This window comes from Salvelinus alpinus, chromosome 3 (assembly GCF_045679555.1).
Source record: "Salvelinus alpinus chromosome 3, SLU_Salpinus.1, whole genome shotgun sequence".
In the NCBI taxonomy this organism is placed as follows: domain Eukaryota; kingdom Metazoa; phylum Chordata; class Actinopteri; order Salmoniformes; family Salmonidae; genus Salvelinus; species Salvelinus alpinus.
The window spans coordinates 10,386,225-10,408,235 of NC_092088.1; the positions used below are offsets into that span (position 1 = coordinate 10,386,225).

General features: G+C 42.7%; 1 protein-coding gene across 1 annotated transcript in view; it reads right to left on the bottom strand.

Moving 5' to 3' along the window:
- LOC139569685 (myocardin-like) overlaps positions 1 to 21,787 on the bottom strand; it is an 80,141-nt gene extending 58,354 nt beyond the window's left edge. The window contains exon 1 of the mRNA XM_071391094.1: positions 21,625 to 21,787. Within this exon, the coding sequence (XP_071247195.1) occupies positions 21,625 to 21,787 (163 nt within the window). The remainder of the gene's footprint in view (positions 1 to 21,624) is intronic.
- Positions 21,788 to 22,011: the final 224 nt, after the last annotated feature.

Here is a 22,011-nt window from a genome sequence, read left to right on the forward strand (position 1 = left end):
TGATTCCTCAGTATCAGACGGTTATATTTAGAGCTGCTGGACGTGAGTCAGCACAATGCTTCAAGTCTCTACACTCTTAGAAAAAAAGGTGCTATCTAGAACCTAAAAGGGTTCTATTTGGCTGTACACATAGGAGAACCCTTTTAGGTTCCATTTAGAACCCTTTCCACAGATGGTTCTACAAATATGTATCTTTCCGTGTCTCCAGAACGAGTCCAACACTTCTAAACGGCCTGGCTAAAATGAGCTATCAACCGGCACATTCTCTCAGTCATCGAACAGAGACCAGGCCCATGTTATTGTTGGAGACAGCTTGAATTAACCCACCAAATCTCCATCGACCCCCCTCCGCCAGGTCACACTTCAGTGATAATGCCCGAGAAGCCGGTGTTTGGCGGATATATTGGCACGGGTGTTGTTAGGCCCGAGACGAAGTGTGCCAATATATCCTCCAAACTGTGCCAATATATCCTCCAAACACAGGCTTCAAGGGCATTATCACTTTTATACAACGGATTACCAACATATTCAAATAATGAATGACATATTTTCATTAAAATCGTTAATTTGGATTAATTTATTCATACTATTTCATCCTTCCACAAGATATAGTCCCACAAATCTAGGGTTGCTACCCAAGCCGGCTGGTCGTTCGTTCTATTGGTTCGGTTGCCAACGACCCGGTCGTTCAGTCTTTTTGTTCTGTGTCTATGGACGCCAAGTTCTTATCCCATGCTTGATAGCTAGCCAACTACGGCTAATTTACAGTCACGTCAAACAGTGCAGCCAGAATAACAACAGTAGTTGTATTTGCATTTGTTTATGCTGTTTTCTAGTGACATTTATTTGGATACATCCATAACAATGAGCAAATGAGGCGCAATTTCACCTGGCATAGAAAATGTGCTCTCACATCAGGACAATTGTTCAGATGAGCTAGCCACCTCCAGCCAACAACACAGCTACTGTAACACAATCACTTCAAACTGAAGCTGGAAAGACTGAAAACTAGCTGCACTTTGTTTCGTTTGACCTTTTTTCAATTGACATTTATTTATTTATATCCATAAACATGATGCCAGCTGATTCATGATCTCGACTGGCTGAGAAACGCTGCCTGCCGGTATGTCTCGTCCCGACACGTTCATTACTACGGGACAGCTGGGGATCGAATTTGAATATTGAAACAACGTTGCAAATGTCAGAGAGACAGACAGCAAGGTTTATACAAATCTCTGCTGTTGTAAACTAAATGTTAGTCTAAAGAAATGTGAGATAATGTCTGGATGCTTTTTATAGTGGAGATCAAGTATATAAATTGCTTGGCTGGGCTGATGAGACAGTGGATTGCGCAGTCAGATGGAACAGAGTAAATAGGCATTTTAACGTCATAGATTTAGCCGGTGGTAACTTGTGGTATAGACACCGACTGGAATGCGGATTTAAACAGCATTCAGGATTAGACCCATCCGTTGTATAAATCAGTATAGACAAGGTAAATGTTTCCCCTAACTACAGACCCAGGTTCAGCTCTTCACATTACGCTAATAGTTAAGGTTTTGATTGACAGTGATGGGAAAACCTGATCCTAGACCTGTGCCTAAGGTTGCTGACGGAGCAGACTAGTTGAATGCTACCCTAAGGCACAGATCTAAGATCAGCTTACCCTCCCCAGAGCCATTAGGCGGATAACAGACAAACAGACTCCAGATCAGCGTCTAGGGGAGAGGGTTTATCAGCGTCTAGGGTTTATCTAAAGCAGTGGCCACAGACCGCTCCCTGGGTCTATCACTGTTATCCCTTGGAATGGATTCCACTTGACCCCTCAGGACACACACACACACACACACACACACACACACACACACACACACACACACACACACACACACACACACACACACACACACACACACACACACACACTTATTAATAGGCCTGGAAGTGTGTGTGTGTGTTATAGTCGAGAGTGTATGGGGGTCATAGACGCCAGCGACCCTAAATACACACTCACCAAAACACACACACTCTCCTAAACACACACACACACACACACACACACACACACACACACTCACCTAAACATACACACACACACACACACTCACCTAAACACACACACACTCACCTAAACACAAACAGAGGTCAGTTACTGTAGCATGTCTGTGTGAAGTATGCTGTTAGTGAATGGCCTCCTTATCCCACCAGAGACGGACAACATGGCTGTTAAATCTGTCAGTCAGTCAGACAGTCAGACAGTCAGTCAGTCAGATAGTCAGTCAGACAGTCAGTCAGACAGACAGTCAGACAGACAGACAGACAGTCAGTCAGACAGTCAGTCAGACAGTCAGTCAGACAGTCAGTCAGTCAGTCAGACATTCAGACAGTCAGTAAGTCAGTCAGTCAGTCAGACGGGTAATTGGGGAGTCTCTCCCCCAGGAGCCTCCTCAGACTGCTGACACATGTCAGTGTGTATCAGAGGTGGGCTGGAGAGAGTGTGTTTTGGGGGTTAGGTTGTTTACTGTGTGATGTATTCATTGGATGACCAGTGGGGTGGTTGGTCTACTGTATCGTATGCTTTTTGAGAAGTTATAGGGACTTGAATCATCCATCTACTCTAGTGGGTTATAGGGACTTGAATCATATGTCTAGTATAGTGGGTTATAGGGACTTGAATCATCTATCTACTGTAGTGGGTTATAGGGACTTGAATCATCTATCTACTCTAGTGGGTTATAGGGACTTGAATCATCTATCTACTCTAGTGGGTTATAGGGACTTGAATCATATGTCTAGTGTAGTGGGTTATAGGGACTTGAATCATATGTCTAGTATAGTGGGTTATAGGGACTTGAATCATCTATCTACTGTAGTGGGTTATAGGGACTTGAATCATCTATCTACTCTAGTGGGTTATAGGGACTTGAATCATATGTCTAGTGTAGTGGGTTATAGGGACTTGAATCATATGTCTAGTATAGTGGGTTATAGGGACTTGAATCATCTATCTACTGTAGTGGGTTATAGGGACTTGAATCATCTATCTACTCTAGTGGGTTATAGGGACTTGAATCATCTATCTACTCTAGTGGGTTATAGGGACTTGAATCATATGTCTAGTATAGTGGGTTAATTCAGGCTGTCTAGTGGGTTAATTCAGGCTGTAGTGGGTTAATTCAGGCTGTCTAGTGGGTTAATTCAGGCTGTCTAGTAGGTTAATTCAGGCTTTCTAGTGGGTTAATTCAGGCTTTCTAGTGGGTTAGTTGATGCTTGTCCCTGGAACACCATTTGTCTATACTGTAGCCTGTAGCCCCCCCCCCCTCCTCCTCCCTCCTTCCTGATCGGAGTCTGTAAGTCGTCTGATCATGGTGCTGGTCTACCGCCTAGCCGACAGGCAGCCAGGGACTTCATCCTCCACCCTGGCGGAGGGACAGAGGGTGTCACAGTACGCTATCTCACCCTGCACGGCCTGCGTTGGGAGTCCCACTACTGAGCACAGCTACGGACTGTGTGTGTGCCTACGCTGCGTGTAGGTGTCTGCTTGTGTGTGTGTGTGTGATTCCTTGAGCTAAAGGAATATATGTGTGTGATCAGATGAGCACAGGCCTTAGAGCATGTGTGTGTTTCATCTGCGTACTTGGCTTACTGTATGACATGGAGCCATAAGTACAATAGGTGTATACCTAACTGTTTTGGCCATTTCTGTATACTCTATTCTACATTTAATGGTTGAATTACACATTTTAATGTTAACAACTACATAGTAACTCTAACTTGTCCTGAATCTGGTCCCAAAGGCAGAAATCTGCCTGGACATGGATATTGTCATAGCGATGAAGGTAAAAACCAACATTTACGCTGTGTTTCATAATCCGATGAATCAGCTTCCGTGTACCCAGTCACCTTCAAACAACACGGTAATGCAAGTTGGATGTGGGTGTGTGTTCGTGTATGCACACATTCCTTCGTTCGGTCATGCGTGAGTATTTGTGGGCATATGTGCAGTGACGCTAACAGCTAATATAGTGACAGCTTCTTTTCAGACCCTAAAAACAACATTTGAGTGTGTGTGTATTTAGGAGAGTGTGTGTGTGTTTAGGTGAGTGTGTGTGTGTATTTAGGAGAGTGTGTGTGTGTGTGTTTAGGTGTGTGTGTGTGTGTTTAGGTGTGTGTGTGTGTGTGTGTGTGTCTGTCTGTCTGGCCATCTGAAAATTTGACCGTTAAAGAAGTGCTTCTGTCTCTGGAGACTATCTTGGCTGAGGCATCAGTTCACTGCACATAAACCGATTTGACTCGGAATCAGACAGCAAGTCATTTGTATGAAGAGTAAAATATATGGTGAATACTGGATTAGTGAGACAGAATCAGAGAAAGAAGTTGTTGTTATCTGTGTGAACGGAACTAACACACAGGTTGCTCTGGGAGACTGCTGAGACCTCTACAGTCTGGAATGTTTTCACCTCTTGACTTCCATGGGAAATCTACATTCTGGGTGCAACAGTCAAACCAGACCCACCTTTGTGACAAGAGGCTTTAAACACAAATAGTACCATACCATTTCCAGGGCCCATTATGAAAAACAGTATTTTTCACTTCCAGGTGAAGAACAACCATCTCATCATTGTAGGGTTGTGAGTGAACGGTAATGACGATATTGAGAACAAACGACAAATGCTTGAATCCAATTTAAGTCTTTTTTTCTTTACATCGATGGAAGGATCGTGCTCAGACGAAACACCAAATATACATTAAATCTCGTCATATACTGCCAACTTACACAACATGTACAGTTGAAGTCGGAAGTTTACATACACCTTAGCCAAATATATTTCAACTCAGTTTTTCACAATTCCTGACATTTAATCCCAGTAAAAATTCCCTGTTTTAGGTCAGTTAGGATCACCACTTTATTTTAACAATGTAAAATGTCAGAATAATAGAAGAGAGAATGATTTATTTCAGCTTTAATTTCTTTCATCACATTCCCAGTGGGTCAGAAGTTTACATACACTCAATTAGTATTTGGTAGCATGGCCTTTAAATAGTTTAACTTGGGTCAAACGTTTCGGGTAGCCTTCCACAAGCTTCCCACAATAAGTTGTGTGAATTTTGGCCCATTCCTCCTGACAGAGCTAGTGTAACTGAGTCAGGTTAATAGGCCTCTTTGCTCACGCAGACTTTTTCAGTTCTGCTCATACATTTTCTATAGGATTGAGGTCAGGGCTTTGTGATGGCCACTCCAATACCTTCACTTTGTTGTCCTTAAGTTATTTTGCCACAACTTTGGAAGTATGCTTTGGGTCATTGTCCATTTGGAAGACCCATTTGCGACCAAGCTTTAACTTCCTGACTGATGTCTTGAGATATTGCTTCAATATATACACATAATTTTTCTACCTCATGATGCCATCTAATTTACGAAGTGCACCAGTCCCTCCTGCAAAAAAGCACCCCCACAACATGATGCTGCCACCCCCATGCTTCACGGTTGGGATGAAGTTCTTCGGCTTGCAAGCCTCCCCCTTTTTCTTCCGAACATAACGATGGTCATTATGGCCAAACAATTCTATTTTTGTTTTATCAGACCAGAGGACATTTCTCCAAAAAGTATGATGTTTGTCCCCATGTGCAGTTGCAAACCGTAGGTAGTCTGGCTTTTTTATGGTGGTTTTGGAGCAGTGGCTTCTTCCTTGCTGGGCGGCCTTTCAGGTTATGTCGATATAGGACTCGTTTTACTGTAGATATAGATAATTTTGTACCTGTTTCCTCCAGCATTTTCACAAGGTCCTTTGCTGTTGTTCTGGGATTGATTTGCACTTTTCGCACCAAATTACGTTCATCTCTAGGAGACAGAACGTGTCTCCTTCCTGAGCGGTATTGTCACGATCGTTGAAATGAGTAGACCAAGGCGCAGCGTGCGTAGAGTTCCACATAATTTTAATAAACCGAAACTCACTGAACAAAAACAACAAACAACCAACCAAACAAAACGTGAAGCTACTGTTGTGCACTCAGGCAACTAAATGTAGACAAGATCCCACAAACACAAATGAGGAAATGGCTACCTAAATATGATCCCCAATCAGAGACAACGATAAAGAGCTGCCTCTGATTGGGAACCATATCAGGCAACCATAGAAATACAAAACACCTATATGACCCACCCAAGTCACTATCACGCCCCAACCAACACAGAGAAAAAACAGCTTACTATGGTCAGGGCGTGACAGGTATGACGGCTATGTGGTCCCATGGTGTTTATACTTGCGTACTATTGTTTGTACAGATGAACGTGGTACCTTCAAGCGTTTGCAAATTGCTCCCAAGGATGAACCAGACTTGTGGAGGTCGACAATTTCTTTTCTGAGGTCTTGGCTGATTTCTTTTGATTTTCCCATGATGTCAAGCAAAGAGGCACTGAGTTTGGAGGTAGGACTTGAAATACATCCACAGGTACACCTCCAATTGACTCAAATTATGTCAATTAGCTTATCAGAAGCTTCTAAAGCCATGACGTAATTTTCTGGAATTTTCCAAGCTGTTTAAAGGCACAGTCAACTTAGTGTATGTAAACTTCTGACCCACTGGAATTGTGATACAGTGGATTATAAGTGAAATAATCTGTCTGTAAACAATTGTTGGAAAAATTACTTGTGTCATGCACAAAGTAGATGTTTTGTATGCATTGGTACACCTTATCTTCTTAGTTTTCCACACGATTTCCAAAGAGGCCCATACCATCCTGAGAAGGGTTAACTAGCACACTGAACACACAACTCTTTGACGTGTCCAGACAGATAGAGAGGGAGCAGCTTGTTTTAGCCAAGTAACATGCGCATACTGTAACGCACGTCGTCGGGAGAAGGAGAGGAGGACCAAGGTGCAGCGTTGTAAGTGTTCATATTATTTAATAAAATACACACCACTTGACAAAACAACAAACACGACAAACGAACAGTCCTGAAAGGTGAAACAAACACTAAACAGGAAACAACCACCCACAAACACAGGTGGGAACGGGCTACCTAAGTATGATTCTCAATCAGAGACAACGATAGACAGCTGCCTCTGATTGAGAACCATACCAGGCCAAACACACAGAAATACAAAACAAGGACAGCATAGAACACCAGACATAGAATGCCCACCCAAACTCACGCCCTGACCAACCAAAATAGAGACATAAAAAGTGTCTCTACGGTCAGGGCGTGACACATACAGTAAAACATAGTCAGTTCCCCATCATCATTTTGGCCCAATCTACAGGTACGCCAAAACAAACCTAATTTATTCTTATTACAGATACCGAAGCCAGTTTGCCGTATTCTTGGTAAATATTGAGTTGTGTTCAGCACAGCGATGCATCTAATTAGGACTTGTCACATTTATGAAATCTCATTAAAAAAACATGGATCGTTTTTCAGTGGGAGAGATTGTAGTATACACTGAGACAGACAAGTGAGTGTGGTGGTGTGTTGTCTGCCTGTCGTCTGTGTGTGTGTGTGTGTGTGTGCGCGCGTGTTGTCTGTGTGTGCATGTGTGTGTTGTCTAAGTTTGTGTGTGTGTGTGCATGTGTGTCGTCTCTGTGTGTGTGTGACCTTGCGTTGTAGGGCTTGGCTCTGTATTTAGGTGGAACATGAAGCAGCGTGGAGGTTCTTATCTCCCCTGTCTGTTTTGGAGTGGAACACACATCGCCTGCCTGGAGGGATCGCTGCCTGGCCTGGAATGTCCTGCTGGAAACGTTTGGCTGAACACGACAGGTCAGAGGTCACCTGTCAGGATGCTGGTCAAACTCCACGCAGACTGGAGATGATGAGTTCAAGACAACTGGGAACTCTGAAAAAAAACGAGCTCTGACTGGACAAAATCATTTTGAACGGTCATCCAACTCGGAATCCCATGTCGGGAACTCTGGCCTCTTTCTAGAGCTCCGACTTCAATATCACTTATGTCATGATTTGACCTCATTTTTCAGAGTTCCCAGTTGTCTTGAACGCACCATGAGTGGAGATGAGATGGATAATAAGGTGTTCAGTAGGTTTCTGGGAGACGTGTGGAGCCCGGAGAGATGAATGGGAAGGAAGATAAGATAAGGAAGACATTTGAAGGATATGAGATGTTCAATTCCTGTGTGACCAACTGGCTTTCAAACCCAGGATGTCCATGCAACTCAAGACTGCGCATTAGCTCTGGCAGAAAACACAAGTCCTCAGGTTTCAGCCAAGTATGGTTCATTGAAATGACTTCACAGCAGTAGGTCTAACATAGTATCCACGTCTGACAGTGTCTTTCTCCCTCGAACATCCCTCTTACTCTGGATTTCATTGGACTTTCCACTTGCAATATCACAAGACAGTGGTCCATTTAAAACAAAAGCAAACCTTCGACCCAAAACCCAAATAGTTCTTCAATGTTAATGAAAAATCCACTCAGGTTGTGTTGGACATGATGAACAACGTAAATAATCAACAACATATTATGAAACTACCATACTCCTCCCTAAGACGTAATTACAGAACAGCCAATCTGACCAGTGATGAACAGTCAGCTTCACTGATAGGATCTCCAAAGTTTTGGCTCGGGCTGACCAAAATCTTAATATAGGAGTTGGTATTCTGTTGTTCTTGCTCTAGCCTGTTCCCCTTTAAAAAATACGAGCCTCGCAGCATCTCTGCCGTGTTTTGTTTGGCCTATGGGATAGGCAGCTTTCAATTGGAGACATCTAAGGCAGCATGTGATGGATTCTCTGCTCTCCACTAATGAAGCCCACGTCCATAATCAGACAAGGAGGAGGCTGACTGGTTGTGTAGGCCTTCCAACAGATGAGGAGGAAGCTGAGTCTATTGAGCTGACTGGTTGTGTAGGCCTTCCAACAGATGAGGAGGAAGCTGAGTCTATTGGGCTGACTGGTTGTGTAGGCCTTCCAACAGATGAGGAGGAAGCTGAGTCTATTGGACTGACTGGTTGTGTAGGCCTTCCAACGGATGAGGAGGAAGCTGAGTCTATTGGGCTGACTGGTTGTGTAGGCCTTCCAACAGATGAGGAGGAAGCTGAGTATTGGGCTGACTGGTTGTGTAGGCCTTCCAACAGATGAGGAGGAAGCTGAGTATTGGGCTGACTGGTTGTGTAGGCCTTCCAACAGATGAGGAGGAAGCTGAGTCTATTGGGCTGACTGGTTGTGTAGGCCTTCCAACAGATGAGGAGGAAGCTGAGTCTATTGGGCTGACTTGTGTAGGCCTTCCAACAGATGAGGAGGAAGCTGAGTCTATTGGGCTGACTGGTTGTGTAGGCCTTCCAACAGATGAGGAGGAAGCTGAGTCTATTGGGCTGACTGGTTGTGTAGGCCTTCCAACAGATGAGGAGGAAGCTGAGTCTATTGGGCTGACTGGTTGTGTAGGCCTTCCAACAGATGAGGAGGAAGCTGAGTATTGGGCTGACTGGTTGTGTAGGCCTTCCAACAGATGAGGAGGAAGCTGAGTCTATTGGGCTGACTTGTGTAGGCCTTCCAACAGATGAGGAGGAAGCTGAGTCTATTGAGCTGACTGGTTGTGTAGGCCTTCCAACAGATGAGGAGGAAGCTGAGTCTATTGAGCTGACTGGTTGTGTAGGCCTTCCAACAGATGAGGAGGAAGCTGAGTCTATTGGGCTGACTGGTTGTGTATGCCTTCCAACAGATGAGGAGGAAGCTGAGTATTGGGCTGACTGGTTGTGTAGGCCTTCCAACAGATGAGGAGGAAGCTGAGTCTATTGGGCTGACTGGTTGTGTAGGCCTTCCAACAGATGAGGAGGAAGCTGAGTATTGGGCTGACTGGTTGTGTAGGCCTTCCAACAGATGAGGAGGAAGCTGAGTATTGGGCTGACTGGTTGTGTAGGCCTTCCAACAGATGAGGAGGAAGCTGAGTATTGGGCTGACTGGTTGTGTAGGCCTTCCAACAGATGAGGAGGAAGCTGAGTCTATTGGGCTGACTTGTGTAGGCCTTCCAACAGATGAGGAGGAAGCTGAGTATATTGGGCTGACTGGTTGTGTAGGCCTTCCAACAGATGAGGAGGAAGCTGAGTATTGGGCTGACTGGTTGTGTAGGCCTTCCAACAGATGAGGAGGAAGCTGAGTCTATTGGGCTGACTTGTGTAGGCCTTCCAACAGATGAGGAGGAAGCTGAGTCTATTGGGCTGGCTGGTTGTGTAGGCCTTCCAACAGATGAGGAGGAAGCTGAGTCTATTGGGCTGACTTGTGTAGGCCTTCCAACAGATGAGGAGGAAGCTGAGCCTATTGGGCTGACTGGTTGTGTAGGCCTTCCAACAGATGAAGAGGAAGCTGAGTATTGGGCTGACTGGTTGTGTAGGCCTTCCAACAGATGAGGAGGAAGCTGAGTCTATTGGACTGGCTGGTTGTGTAGGCCTTCCAACAGATGAGGAGGAAGCTGAGTCTATTGGGCTGACTTGTATAGGCCTTCCAACAGATGAGGAGGAAGCTGAGTCTATTGGGCTGACTTGTGTAGGCCTTCCAACAGATGAGGAGGAAGCTGAGTCTATTGGGCTGACTTGTGTAGGCCTTCCAACTACTGCACTGGTTCATTCTACTGTATCTGCACGTGAACCACACATTGGCTCAATTGTGGGAAGTAATAGATGGCTTTTCACTCAATTGTCTCCTAAAGCACTTTGTATTGTGTTAGTGTTTTTACAAGTCAAGCACTACATCATGTGCTCTCTCGAGTCTGCAACTACATCAAGAGAATAGGGGTGAGGAAGGAAAATGGGAAATGTTCCTATTAAACACCATACAACTTTCACAACTTCATTTTGGGGGAAACAATTCCCAGACTTATCTAACCGCAGTAAGTCTTATTCCGAACACATGTTGAGGTCTGGTTGCCTTAAAATCAAATATAAACCTTGTTTTAGTTTCCGTCCGCCTCACAGACTATGTTAGGTCCCCAGGACAGGTGAGACAGTTCGGAGCATACAAGCCTTAGCTGGGAGAAAAATAATAAAACAGATTATATAACTTTTTTTTTAATAGAATAATAAAATGCCTTGATGTTGAGAGTGTGTTGATGTCTACCACACAAATCACATTGCTTGAAAAGGAGGCATGTGGGACCTGGCAACGCCACTTTGTGTTTGTGGGCCTGCTTGTTGACACGAGTTCTTTATATGCTATAATTGTTTTGATTTACTCATCGTTGTCCAGGAAACGGGACAATCTTTGGGCCAGGGTGCTGTGTGCACTCCTATCATCCACAGCATGTCTATAATCACAACCATGTGCTTTCCCATTCAAATGAACATATGGTTCTAACTTCCCCCCCTATTTTGACTAATACATACCTGGGTTTCTGACTAGTAATACCCTCAAATGAATTTTTCTTCTTTTATTTGCAACACATGAGGCTGGTTTGGGAGCGGAGAGCGGAGAGGGAGGAATGTTACTGAGAATGATTTCACCTTGCATGCAACCCAGCTCCATCTCTCTTTACCCTTTATTAATAGTCTGTTATATAGCTGGTGCCACCATGATGTCTATATTCTCTTGTTGTTCTATATGTAGCTTCCGTTTTAGCCTCTCTATCATTACACCATCTCTATCATTACACCATCTCAGGAGAACAGTGAAGAATGGAGCCCCTACATCCAAAACAGATCAAACAATTTAATCAACTTCCTCATACAGCCTTTATCCATTCACTTAAAAGCCACAGATATTATCAATAACTGAGAATAGAGAATGCGGTCTATATCTTTCTCTCTTATGAGGTCTCTCTCGTTCCTTCCTCCTCTCCTGTGAGCTGAATCAAAGCTGCATATTTTCCTTTCCACCGAGAGGATTTTCTGTCCTTGATAAAATTCACCATCCAAAGCTCTTGTATCCACAATACAACACCTGGAAAAAGAAACTGTCCGTTAACCTCTGCTGCCCTCGGTTTGAAAGCGCTAGGTCCCGTCTTCACCACCACGTGCGAGAGCTGTTTTTGAGCATTTTGTTACACATCTAATAATAGAATAGACTGAAATTGATGAGCTCATGTTTTCCTGCAGAGCTCAAGGCGAGGGTATGGGAGAAAGATTTACATTTCAGATAGTTTTTTTAACATTTTTTAATCTTCCTGGCGAACAGCTGATGAATGAATAATTATGTCATGCCTTAGATTAGATCAATGTCAATGTTATTATTAACGTAACAGAATCGTATCGTATCTTACTGATACCTCAGAGACTATACTAGGTCTGCGTACTTAGGCAACTCAAATCTTTATCCACTGTGTGTGTGTGTGTGTGTGTGTGTGTGTGTGTGTGTGTGTGTGTGTGTGTGTGTGTGTAACAGACCAAAGTGAACATTAATTCCAGGCAACCTTTAAGCTTCTTTAATGAAGTTAATAGATCTGTCTGTAGTGATTGATGTTTTGTAGGCAACCATCCCTCTTCTAATCCACTCATATTCATCCATGCGTTCCTACTTTATCAAACCACTAAGATCAATCCACAGTACTCCCATCTGATTTCTGCTTCCCTGTTGGCAAAGGCATAGAGGAGTAAAAACATTCAATTATGTCTTAATTTCCTCTGAATTTAGGTTCTACATCTGGTCAGAGAGACAATCATTAGTTTAGACATTTATTAATACAGACAAATATACTGTATATCTCCAATATATATGCTTTGCTGAATTAGAGCATGTGGTATCACACAATACTGTTAATCGTTTGTACTGGATTGATGACTGAAAATATGACCGTTCATCACGGTTTCAGTCCAGCCAATGAGACCATGTTTCAGAAGTACAGTATAGCTGGCCCATCTCTTAGAACACGCGATACAATGGAGTGGAATGTCATACAGCCATGGAATGACTCTCTCCACCAGAGCTGTGAGCGGCAGAAGAGCAGCTGGTCCATCACAGGGACTCGTGTTAGGGATTAAATCTATGACATCATCTCATCTTGTTAATAAGTTGTTGGAGACTGAGGGCAGAAGCAGCACCAAATACCAGTGCCACCTCATTCACTTAAGAGTACATTCAGAGTGAACCATCGTATGTGTCCTCAGTGTCAATTATGAGGGTCTCTCTCTCTCTCTCAGCTGCAAACCAGTTTCAACTGTACATTCCAGCTAGGTGAGCATTGGCTTGGCGAAGGGGGAAACTTACTGCAAAAAGTAAACTATCGATGTCCAGTCAACATGCAGGCAGCACTCTTGGCGTAGTACAGATTGTTTTAACAACACAGGTAATGATGCTGTATTTATGTGGCTGAGATTAGAGGTCCCTGCCAGTATACAGTACGAGGTAATATTTGCCCTGAGAAATACTAGATCCATCAACTAATCCTCCGTCGTCGTCAAGCCTTTCTCCGTTCGGAGGTGAGCGGCGGCTCGATGATGAATGAAATTTCACGGTTGAATTAGGAGCTTAAAACAACCGCAAAGGAAACACATTCCACCTGCTGCCCATAAAGAAAATGTTGGGCCCTTAGTTGTTAAGAGTGTTTTTATTTTCTCCTCGCTCTCATAGATCCGATCAAATCTGAGATATAGCTTTTGGCAATTGTGTAGAGAGCGCTTTTGTAAGATGAGGGCGCTTGCCAAGAAGTAAACAAATGCTTAGAACAGAACATTACTATGACCACTGAAGTACTACCCCTGTAACCATGGCGTCTGATCTCTGGCATGCACACGACCATCTAGTAGTTATAGTTACAACTAGTTAGACACAATTTGTTTGACAACAGAGCCATTCACCAATAGGATGACATCAAAGGGACATCAACGTACGTGCTCATACTGACATTTCATTAAATTTGTCCTCTTATCGAGTACTGGCATCTGTGCATCTTGTGCATCTTTCCTTTTCAAGACGCCTCGATATGTATGCAGATACATGGGCTCCGATACAGGAACCATAGGTTTTAGTTTGAAATGATTCGGTACGATTTGGTTTGATTAGAGAACGAATCAATGCGATTCGGTTTGATGCTATACGATGCACTAACATTTGTTGCATAAACACATTCATTTTCTATTCTAAATTCAAATCTGCTACTGATGGAGTTTATGAGCTGGGCCTCTCTGAGCTGGATCTGTCTGAGATGACTTCTGTGTGTGTGAATTATGTATGTCTATGGTGTATGTACAATGTAGGCACCTAATCTGAGCCATAAGGAAGGCAAGGCATCTACCACCCCACTACCACTACCAGATTAGGGCCATAAAGAAGACTAGGCATCTACCATCCCACTACCACTACCAGATTAGGGCCATAAAGGAGACTAGGCATCTACCACCCCACTACCACTACCAGATTAGGGCCATAAAGGAGACTAGGCATCTACCACCCCACTACCACTACCAGATTAGGGCCATAAAGGAGACTAGGCATCTACCACCCCACTACCACTAACAGATTATGGCCATAAAGGAGACTAGGCATCTACCACCCCACTACCACTACCAGATTAGGGCCATAAAGGAGACTAGGCATCTACCATCCCACTACCACTACCAGATTAGGGCCATAAAGGAGACTAGGCATCTACCATCCCACTACCACTACCAGATTAGGGCCATTAAGGAGACTAGGCATCTACCACCCCACTACCACTAACAGATTATGGCCATAAAGGAGACTAGGCATCTACCACCCCGCTACCATTAACAGATTAGGGCCATAAAGGAGACTAGGCATCTACCACCCCGCTACCATTAACAGATTAGAGGGTCAATGTAGCCTATGTTTTCATCCCCCCACTTTGGTTCTGAAATCACCATCACCCTAATTAACTTGTCCTTCATGCAGATTAAGTGTTTGAGCTAGTAAATTATAAACATGTATTGTTTACAAATTTGCTGTAACATAGGCAATTAATATATATATCACAATTTTGAATTTCACCCCATCTCAAAATCGAATGGTTTTGACTGTTTGGTAACTATTGAGTGATCTTCACTTTTCCTCTGGCTACGGCCATGCTTCGCAACAGTGACTGCTATATCTGTATATCAAAACATTACCATACACTGATTGTTTAAAGCAAAACGACCAAAACTATTGCTGACGGTGAACCTGAACAATCAAAATGAAATACATTATAAGCCTCGATCGGCAGGTATTGTCAGATGAAAGTTGCGTCTCCGGTAGTTGACTTTTATTCCAGTAAAACACAATTTTCAACTGCGCACTGAACAATAACCTAGCAAATGCCATAGCCTGTCAGTCAACTAATACATCCTAATATCAGGCAAGACATTTCATCATTAGAATGCTGAAGGTGCCGATCAACTTTCAGGAACAGGCCATCTATCTCGCGTCGGTCAGGGCGCACTTTGACTAGGCTACTGATATTGCCCGGGGTTTTTCGGCCTGAAAAATGACTTGTAGATCAATGACTGTCAACACTGTTACAAGCAGTTCGACACTAAAGGAGCAGACGCATCAGTTGTCACTAAAGATGATAGGTTGGCCCATTTTCACAAGGTAGAAAGAATGTAACATGACCCCCCCTAAAAAATGTGAACCGCAATTCATAAGGTTTGAATCGATTTTCTGACCGATGCATGCATTTGAATCAGATTGGGGTCCGCAGACCATTTTTAATCGGGGACCGATGCTTATTGGTGAATCTTTACAGCCCTCTCTATACCCACTGACATTTCATCAATCCGCCCTCTTGTTTGTAATTCTGTCTTGCCTTTTCGTCATTATTTGTGTTATTATTTTTACCATCGACGACCACTTTGGAAACAAGCGTGTTAATTAATACTTTTAAGTGATATCCTCTGGGTCCACATTGTACATTTTGTTGTATATATATATATATATATATATATATGTCTGTTACCCAAAATACATTAAAATTCATTAAATGATTATCTACAATAACCATAGTATTATAACAGTGGGTGGGTGGGTGCACTTAATTGACCCCGACCCAAGATCCCAATTACCACAGTGATCAAGTGATCGTCTCCTCTCGCCTTATTGGTCCAGATGGGTGTAATATTCTGTCCGTGGGCCAATCATCCTCCTCCAAATCACCATGGAATTCACATGAAAGCAAGGCATTCAGGGAGGTGAACGTGCAGCACGCCAAGGAACAGATTGGAACAATACGGTTCTCCACTGCAGGTGTCGGGGAACCCACTCGTGCCAAACAACCTTTTCCCTCCTCCTCCTCATCCTCTCCTTCTCCTCCTCCCTCGTTTGGCCAAATTAAAGTAGTATTTCCCAGATTTCTATCAGGTAAAGCTGCATGTTTTCACATGAAAACCCTGTGAAGAATTACACTCGGACTGAACCCCCTTACAAATCGGTAATCGGAACGCTACCCAATCAAGATCTTTGATGTGGGGCCAGTGAGACTCGTTTGCAAGGGTATGAGGCTTGTAGTCTGTAAATACCTCTCCTTTATATAAAAGCATTTCACTAATAGACAGTTCAATCTGAATATCAGGAAGTCAGTTCTTGGTTGAATTGTTTCAAGTCACACATGACGGGAGTAATCGATCATTTGAATCAACCTGCTCTTGATAAGTTCATATGATGCCATTCAAACAACAACAAAGCCGTTCTTGGTAAACAAACAGCTGAGGAATATTTGGCTGGAGAAATGGCACCTCTCTCAACTTCATAGATAGAGCTATGAATGCAAGGACTGGCTCGCCACGGGTTGAGGCTATACAGCTTTTGTTTAAAACTAACATTGTTTAGAAACGTTGGAGTAAAACAAGTCTATATTTTGCTTCTGATGGGGTACGACAGTTGAACTAACACCATGATGTATTTATAAGTTATATATATATATATATTTTTTAAATCAATGGGTATATATCATTAACTTAAGTCAAAAAATGGATGTAACAATCACAGATTGCCCCTTTAAGTGGTTACAGGAAAAAAGCTGACTTGTATCTCCATACTGTAATCATGACTTAATTTCCATCTTCTGCATTGATCTGGAAGCAATGCACCTGGACGCATTAGACTTGTTGTTGTCCAGCTATTTTACGTCAGTGCAGGATTAAGGAAATGAGACAAGGAGAGGAAACCATTTAAGACAATTGAGGTGCACCCATACAGTCCTGTGACTGAATCACGTCATCCTATACTAACTAGTGGAGGAGGCAGATTGCTGTATTCTGTCATTGCTGTGAAAGTTGTCCTATGAGCTACAATGGGAGGGTATAGGCATCTAATGCCAAACGTGTGTGAACGATGCCATCCTGTGGACTCCCTCAACACCTTGACAGACTTGACATGACGAAGGGATCTAGCCCTCTTTTCATGTCTAACTCACCATCTAAACAAGATACAAATTAATATAAATGTGCGCAGTTTCTTCGAAATGAGGAATGTTGCATTTTAAACATCTATAACTTTGTTTGAGGTTTTTTAACAATACAAAAGTCTAGATTAAAAGTCCCCCCTTCACAATAATTTTACTGATTTAAAACAAGTTTTGGCAGGTTATGCTTTTTCCACTTAGGGTGGTCATATGTGATGCGCATTTAGGAGTTACAAGGTTAATACAACTACTAGAATCACATGTGAGGAGCATTCATTTACTCTACCATCCTGAGAGAGAACAGTGCAGTCCTCATGACAAGATGCCAACTATGATTCTCTGGATAGGGGCCAAGTCTGAGACGCTGCTGGGTTCATGTTAACACACAGACACACACAGCAGAGTGTTTTTGGTCTGCAGACGTTTACAAAATCTTTATTTACAACGAGCTTTAGAAATAAGATATGGGGATTCTCGCATCACCATTATATACTTGAGTAAATTAAAAAGGCTGCTATGACCGAATCAGACTTATCTTTACATTACATTAGGACTCTGTCATCAGGTCTTTGGCAAGAGAACCAGGAGACATGGACAAGATTCTGAAGCATTTTACTGTTTTATTTAGTTCTCTCCGTCTCGGTCTCCCTCTCTATCTCGGGCCTGATATGAAAGAAGAAGGAGGAGAGAGGAGAAGAAGAGAGGAGAATGAGAAGGAGAGGAGAGGAGAGAAGGAGGAGGAGAAAGGAGAAGGAGAAGAAGGAGAACGAGCGAGAAGGGAAAAAAATGAATGGCTAAAATTGAGGAGATTCCAGTTTGTTTGTCCGCCTCTTCCATTAATCTCAGACTACCACCACACATGACATAATGGAAAAGTAGTGAGGAGAGGAGAGGAGAGGAGAGGAGAGGAGAGGAGGGGAGGAGAGGAGAGGAGAGGAGAGGAGAGGAGAGGAGAGGAGAGGAGAGGAGAGGAGAGGAGAGGAGAGGAGAGGAGAGGAGAGGAGAGGAGAGGAGAGGAGAGGGGAGGAGTGAAGTAGGAAAAGGCTGTATTCCTCTCACCGTCCCGTTCGTTTCGCAGGGAGTCCAGGGGGATACATCATTCTAAAAATACATGCTTATATCACTGGAATTCATCTTCAGACCCTTGTGATGCCAGTGGCATTTAAACTGGTTTGATTAGGGCTGTGAAGTTAAAAAGCAGAGCGTACAGATATTTCAACACAGATTAATCATCAGGTTTTATCCGGCGCAGGGAGGAACATACTTACCTATTTGCCTGGTACAGTGCCTTCAGAAAGTACTCATACCCCTTGACTTATTCATGATTTTGTTGTGTTACAGCCTGAATTCAAGTGATCAAATAAAATAAAAATCTCACCCATCTACACAAAATACCTCAATGAAAAAGTGAAAATATGTTTTAAGAAATTGTTGCAAATTTATTGAAAATAAAATGCAGAATGTTTTCACACCCCTGAGTAAATACGTTACATTCACCACTGGCAATGATGACAGCAAGTCTTTCTGGGTGAGCTTTCCACACCTGGATTGTACAATGTTTGCAGATTATTCCTTTTAAAATTCTTCAAGCTCTGTCAAGTTGGTTATTGATCATTGCTAGACAGGCATTTTCAAGTCTTGCCATAGATTTTCAAGCAAATTTAAGTCAAAAAGGTAACTGGGCCACTAAGAAACGTTCAATCTCGTCTTGGTAAGAAACTCTCCAGTGCATATTTGGCCTTGTGTTTTAGGTTATTGTCCTGCTGAAAGGTGAATTTGTCTCCCGGGGTGTCTGTTGGAGAGCAGACTGTAGCAGGTTTTCCTCCAGGATTTTGCCTGTGATTACTGTAGATCTATTCCGTTTATTTTATCCTGAAAAACTCCTCAGTCCTTGCCGATGACAAGCATACCCATAATATGATGCAGCCACCACTATGCTTGAAAATATGGAGAGTGGTACTCAGTAATGTGTTGTGTTGGATTTGCCCCAAACATAACACTTTGTATTCAGAACATAAAGATAATTTCTTTGCCACATTTTTGGCAGTTTTAATGTAGTGCCTTATTGCAAAGGATGCATGTTTTGGATTTTTTAAATTCTGTACAGGCTTCCTTCTTGTCATTTAGGTTAGTACCTAGGTGTCTGGCTAGACTGCAAACTCTCCTTCCAGACTCATATCAAACATCTCCAATCCAAAATCAAATCAAGAATCGGCTTTCTATTCCGCAACAAAGCCTCCTTCACTCACGCCGCCAAACTTACCCTACTAAAACTGACTATCCTGCCGATCCTCGACTTCGGCGATGTCATCTACAAAATAGCTTCCAACACTCTACTCAGCAAACTGGATGCAGTTTATCACAGTGCCATTCGTTTTGTTACTAAAGCACCTTATACGACCCACCACTGCGACCTGTATGCCCTAGTCGGCTGGCCCTCGCTACATGTTCGTCGTCAGACCCACTGGCTCCAGGTCATCTACAAGGCTATGCTAGGTAAAGTGCCGCCTTATCTCAGTTCACTGGTCACGATGGCTACACCCACCCGCAGCACGCGCTCCAGCAGGTGTATCTCACTGATCATCCCTAAAGCTAAAACCTCATTTGGACGCCTTTCCTTCCAGTTCTCTGCTGCCTGCGACTGGAACGAATTGCAAAAATCTCTGAAGTTGGAGACTTTTATCTCCCTCAACAACTTTAAAAATCTGCTATCCGAGCAGCTAACCGATCGCTGCAGCTGTACATAGTCCATCTGTAAACTACCCACCCAATTTACCTACCTCACCCCCCATACTGCTTTTATTTATTTACTTTTCTGCTCTTTTGCACACCAGTACCAGTATCTCTTCTTGCACATGATCATCTGATGATTTATCACTCCAGTGTTAATCTGCTAAATTGTAATTATTCGATTTATTGCCTACCTCATGCCTTTTGCACACATTGTATATAGATTCTCTTTTTTTCTACCATGTTATTGACTTGTTTATTGTTTACTCCATGTGTAACTCTGTGTTGTCTGTTCACACTGCTATGCTTTATCTTGGCCAGGTCGCAGTTGCAAATGAGAACTTGTTCTCAACTAGCCTACCTGGTTAAATAAAGGTGAAATAAAATAAAATAAAAATAAAATAGTATTGTGGAGAAACTACATTGTTGATCCCAGTTTTCTCCTATCACAGCCATTAAACTCTTTACCTGTTTTAAAGTCATCATTTGCCTCCTGGTGAAATCCCTGAGCGGTTTCCTTCCACTCCAGCAACTGAGTTAGCAAGGATTATTTTTTATTTTTTTATTTCACCTTTATTTAACCAGGTAGGCTAGTTGAGAACAAGTTCTCATTTACAACTGTGACCTGGCCAAGATAAAGCATAGCAGTGTGAACAGACAACAACACAGAGTTACACATGGAGTAAACAATAAACAAGTCAATAACACAGTAGGGGGAAAAAAACTAGTCTATATACATTGTGTGCAAAAGGCAATGCCTGTATGTTCGTAGTGACTGGGTGTATTGATACACCATCCAAAGTGTAATTAAAAACTTCACCATATTCAGAGGGATATTCAATGTCTGTTTTTATTTTATTTTTACCCATCTACCAATAGGTGCCATTCTTTGCAAGGCTTTGGAAAACCTCCCTGGTCTTTGTGGTTGAATCTGTGTTTAAAATTCACTGCTCAACTGAGGGACCATACAGATAATTGTATGTGTGGGGTACAGAGATGAGGTAGTCATTCAAAAATCATGTTTAGCATTCTTATTGCACACAAAGTGAGTCCATGCAACTTATTATGTGACTTGTTAAACACATTTTTACTCCTGAACTTATTTAGACTTGCTATAACAGAGGTGTTAAATACTTATTGACTCAAGACATTTAAGCTTTTCATTTTTTATGAATTAAAAATATAATTCCACTTTGACATTATGGGATATTGTGTGTAGGCCAGTGACAAAAAAAAGCTCAATTGAATCCATGGCAGAAATTATTTTCTTTCAGAAGGCCTGTATGGAATTTCGAAGTTGCGGAAGAAAATAAGATAAATAGTTTTTATTCTTGGATTGACGTGAATCTTCATATTTATGTTGTTCTCACGTGTGATTGATTCAGCCAATCCCATCAATCTGCTGATCACGATCATTAGTATCATTGACATTGTCAACGTCTAAGTTGAATTGGTCTATAGCCAGCTAAACCTGGCAAATTTAAGATAATACCTAGGATCAGGATTCAATCAGCGACCTTGTACTATGGCAAGTTTTTTACATAATACTTAGAAAATGTTATTCTTGTTTATATGTTTTCATTTAATTTGAATTATAACTAATAGTATTAAAACTCACCCTTCTTGCTCACATTGGTTGAGGGCTGCTTCCTGGTTGTGTGGTTGCTGAGGTCCTTCTTGTCTTGGGGGTCCTCATTGTCCTCTTTAGTCTTTAGGTGTCCAGGATTTTGCCTGTTCTCCTTACTGTGGACAGACAGCTCAGTAGTTTTCACTCCATTCATGCTGCGCTTCTCTCTGTATGACTACTTTACTGGGAACCATATCCTGTCAGACAGAGAGAGAACAAATCCTGTCAAAATCAGTTCCCCTGTGTGAGTGAGTGAGTGAGTGAGTGAGTGAGTGAGTGAGTGAGTGAGTGAGTGAGTGAGAGAGTGAGTGAATGAATGAGTGAGTGAGAGAGCGAGTGAGCGAGCGAGAGGACACATCCTTTCACGACTTCATAGGC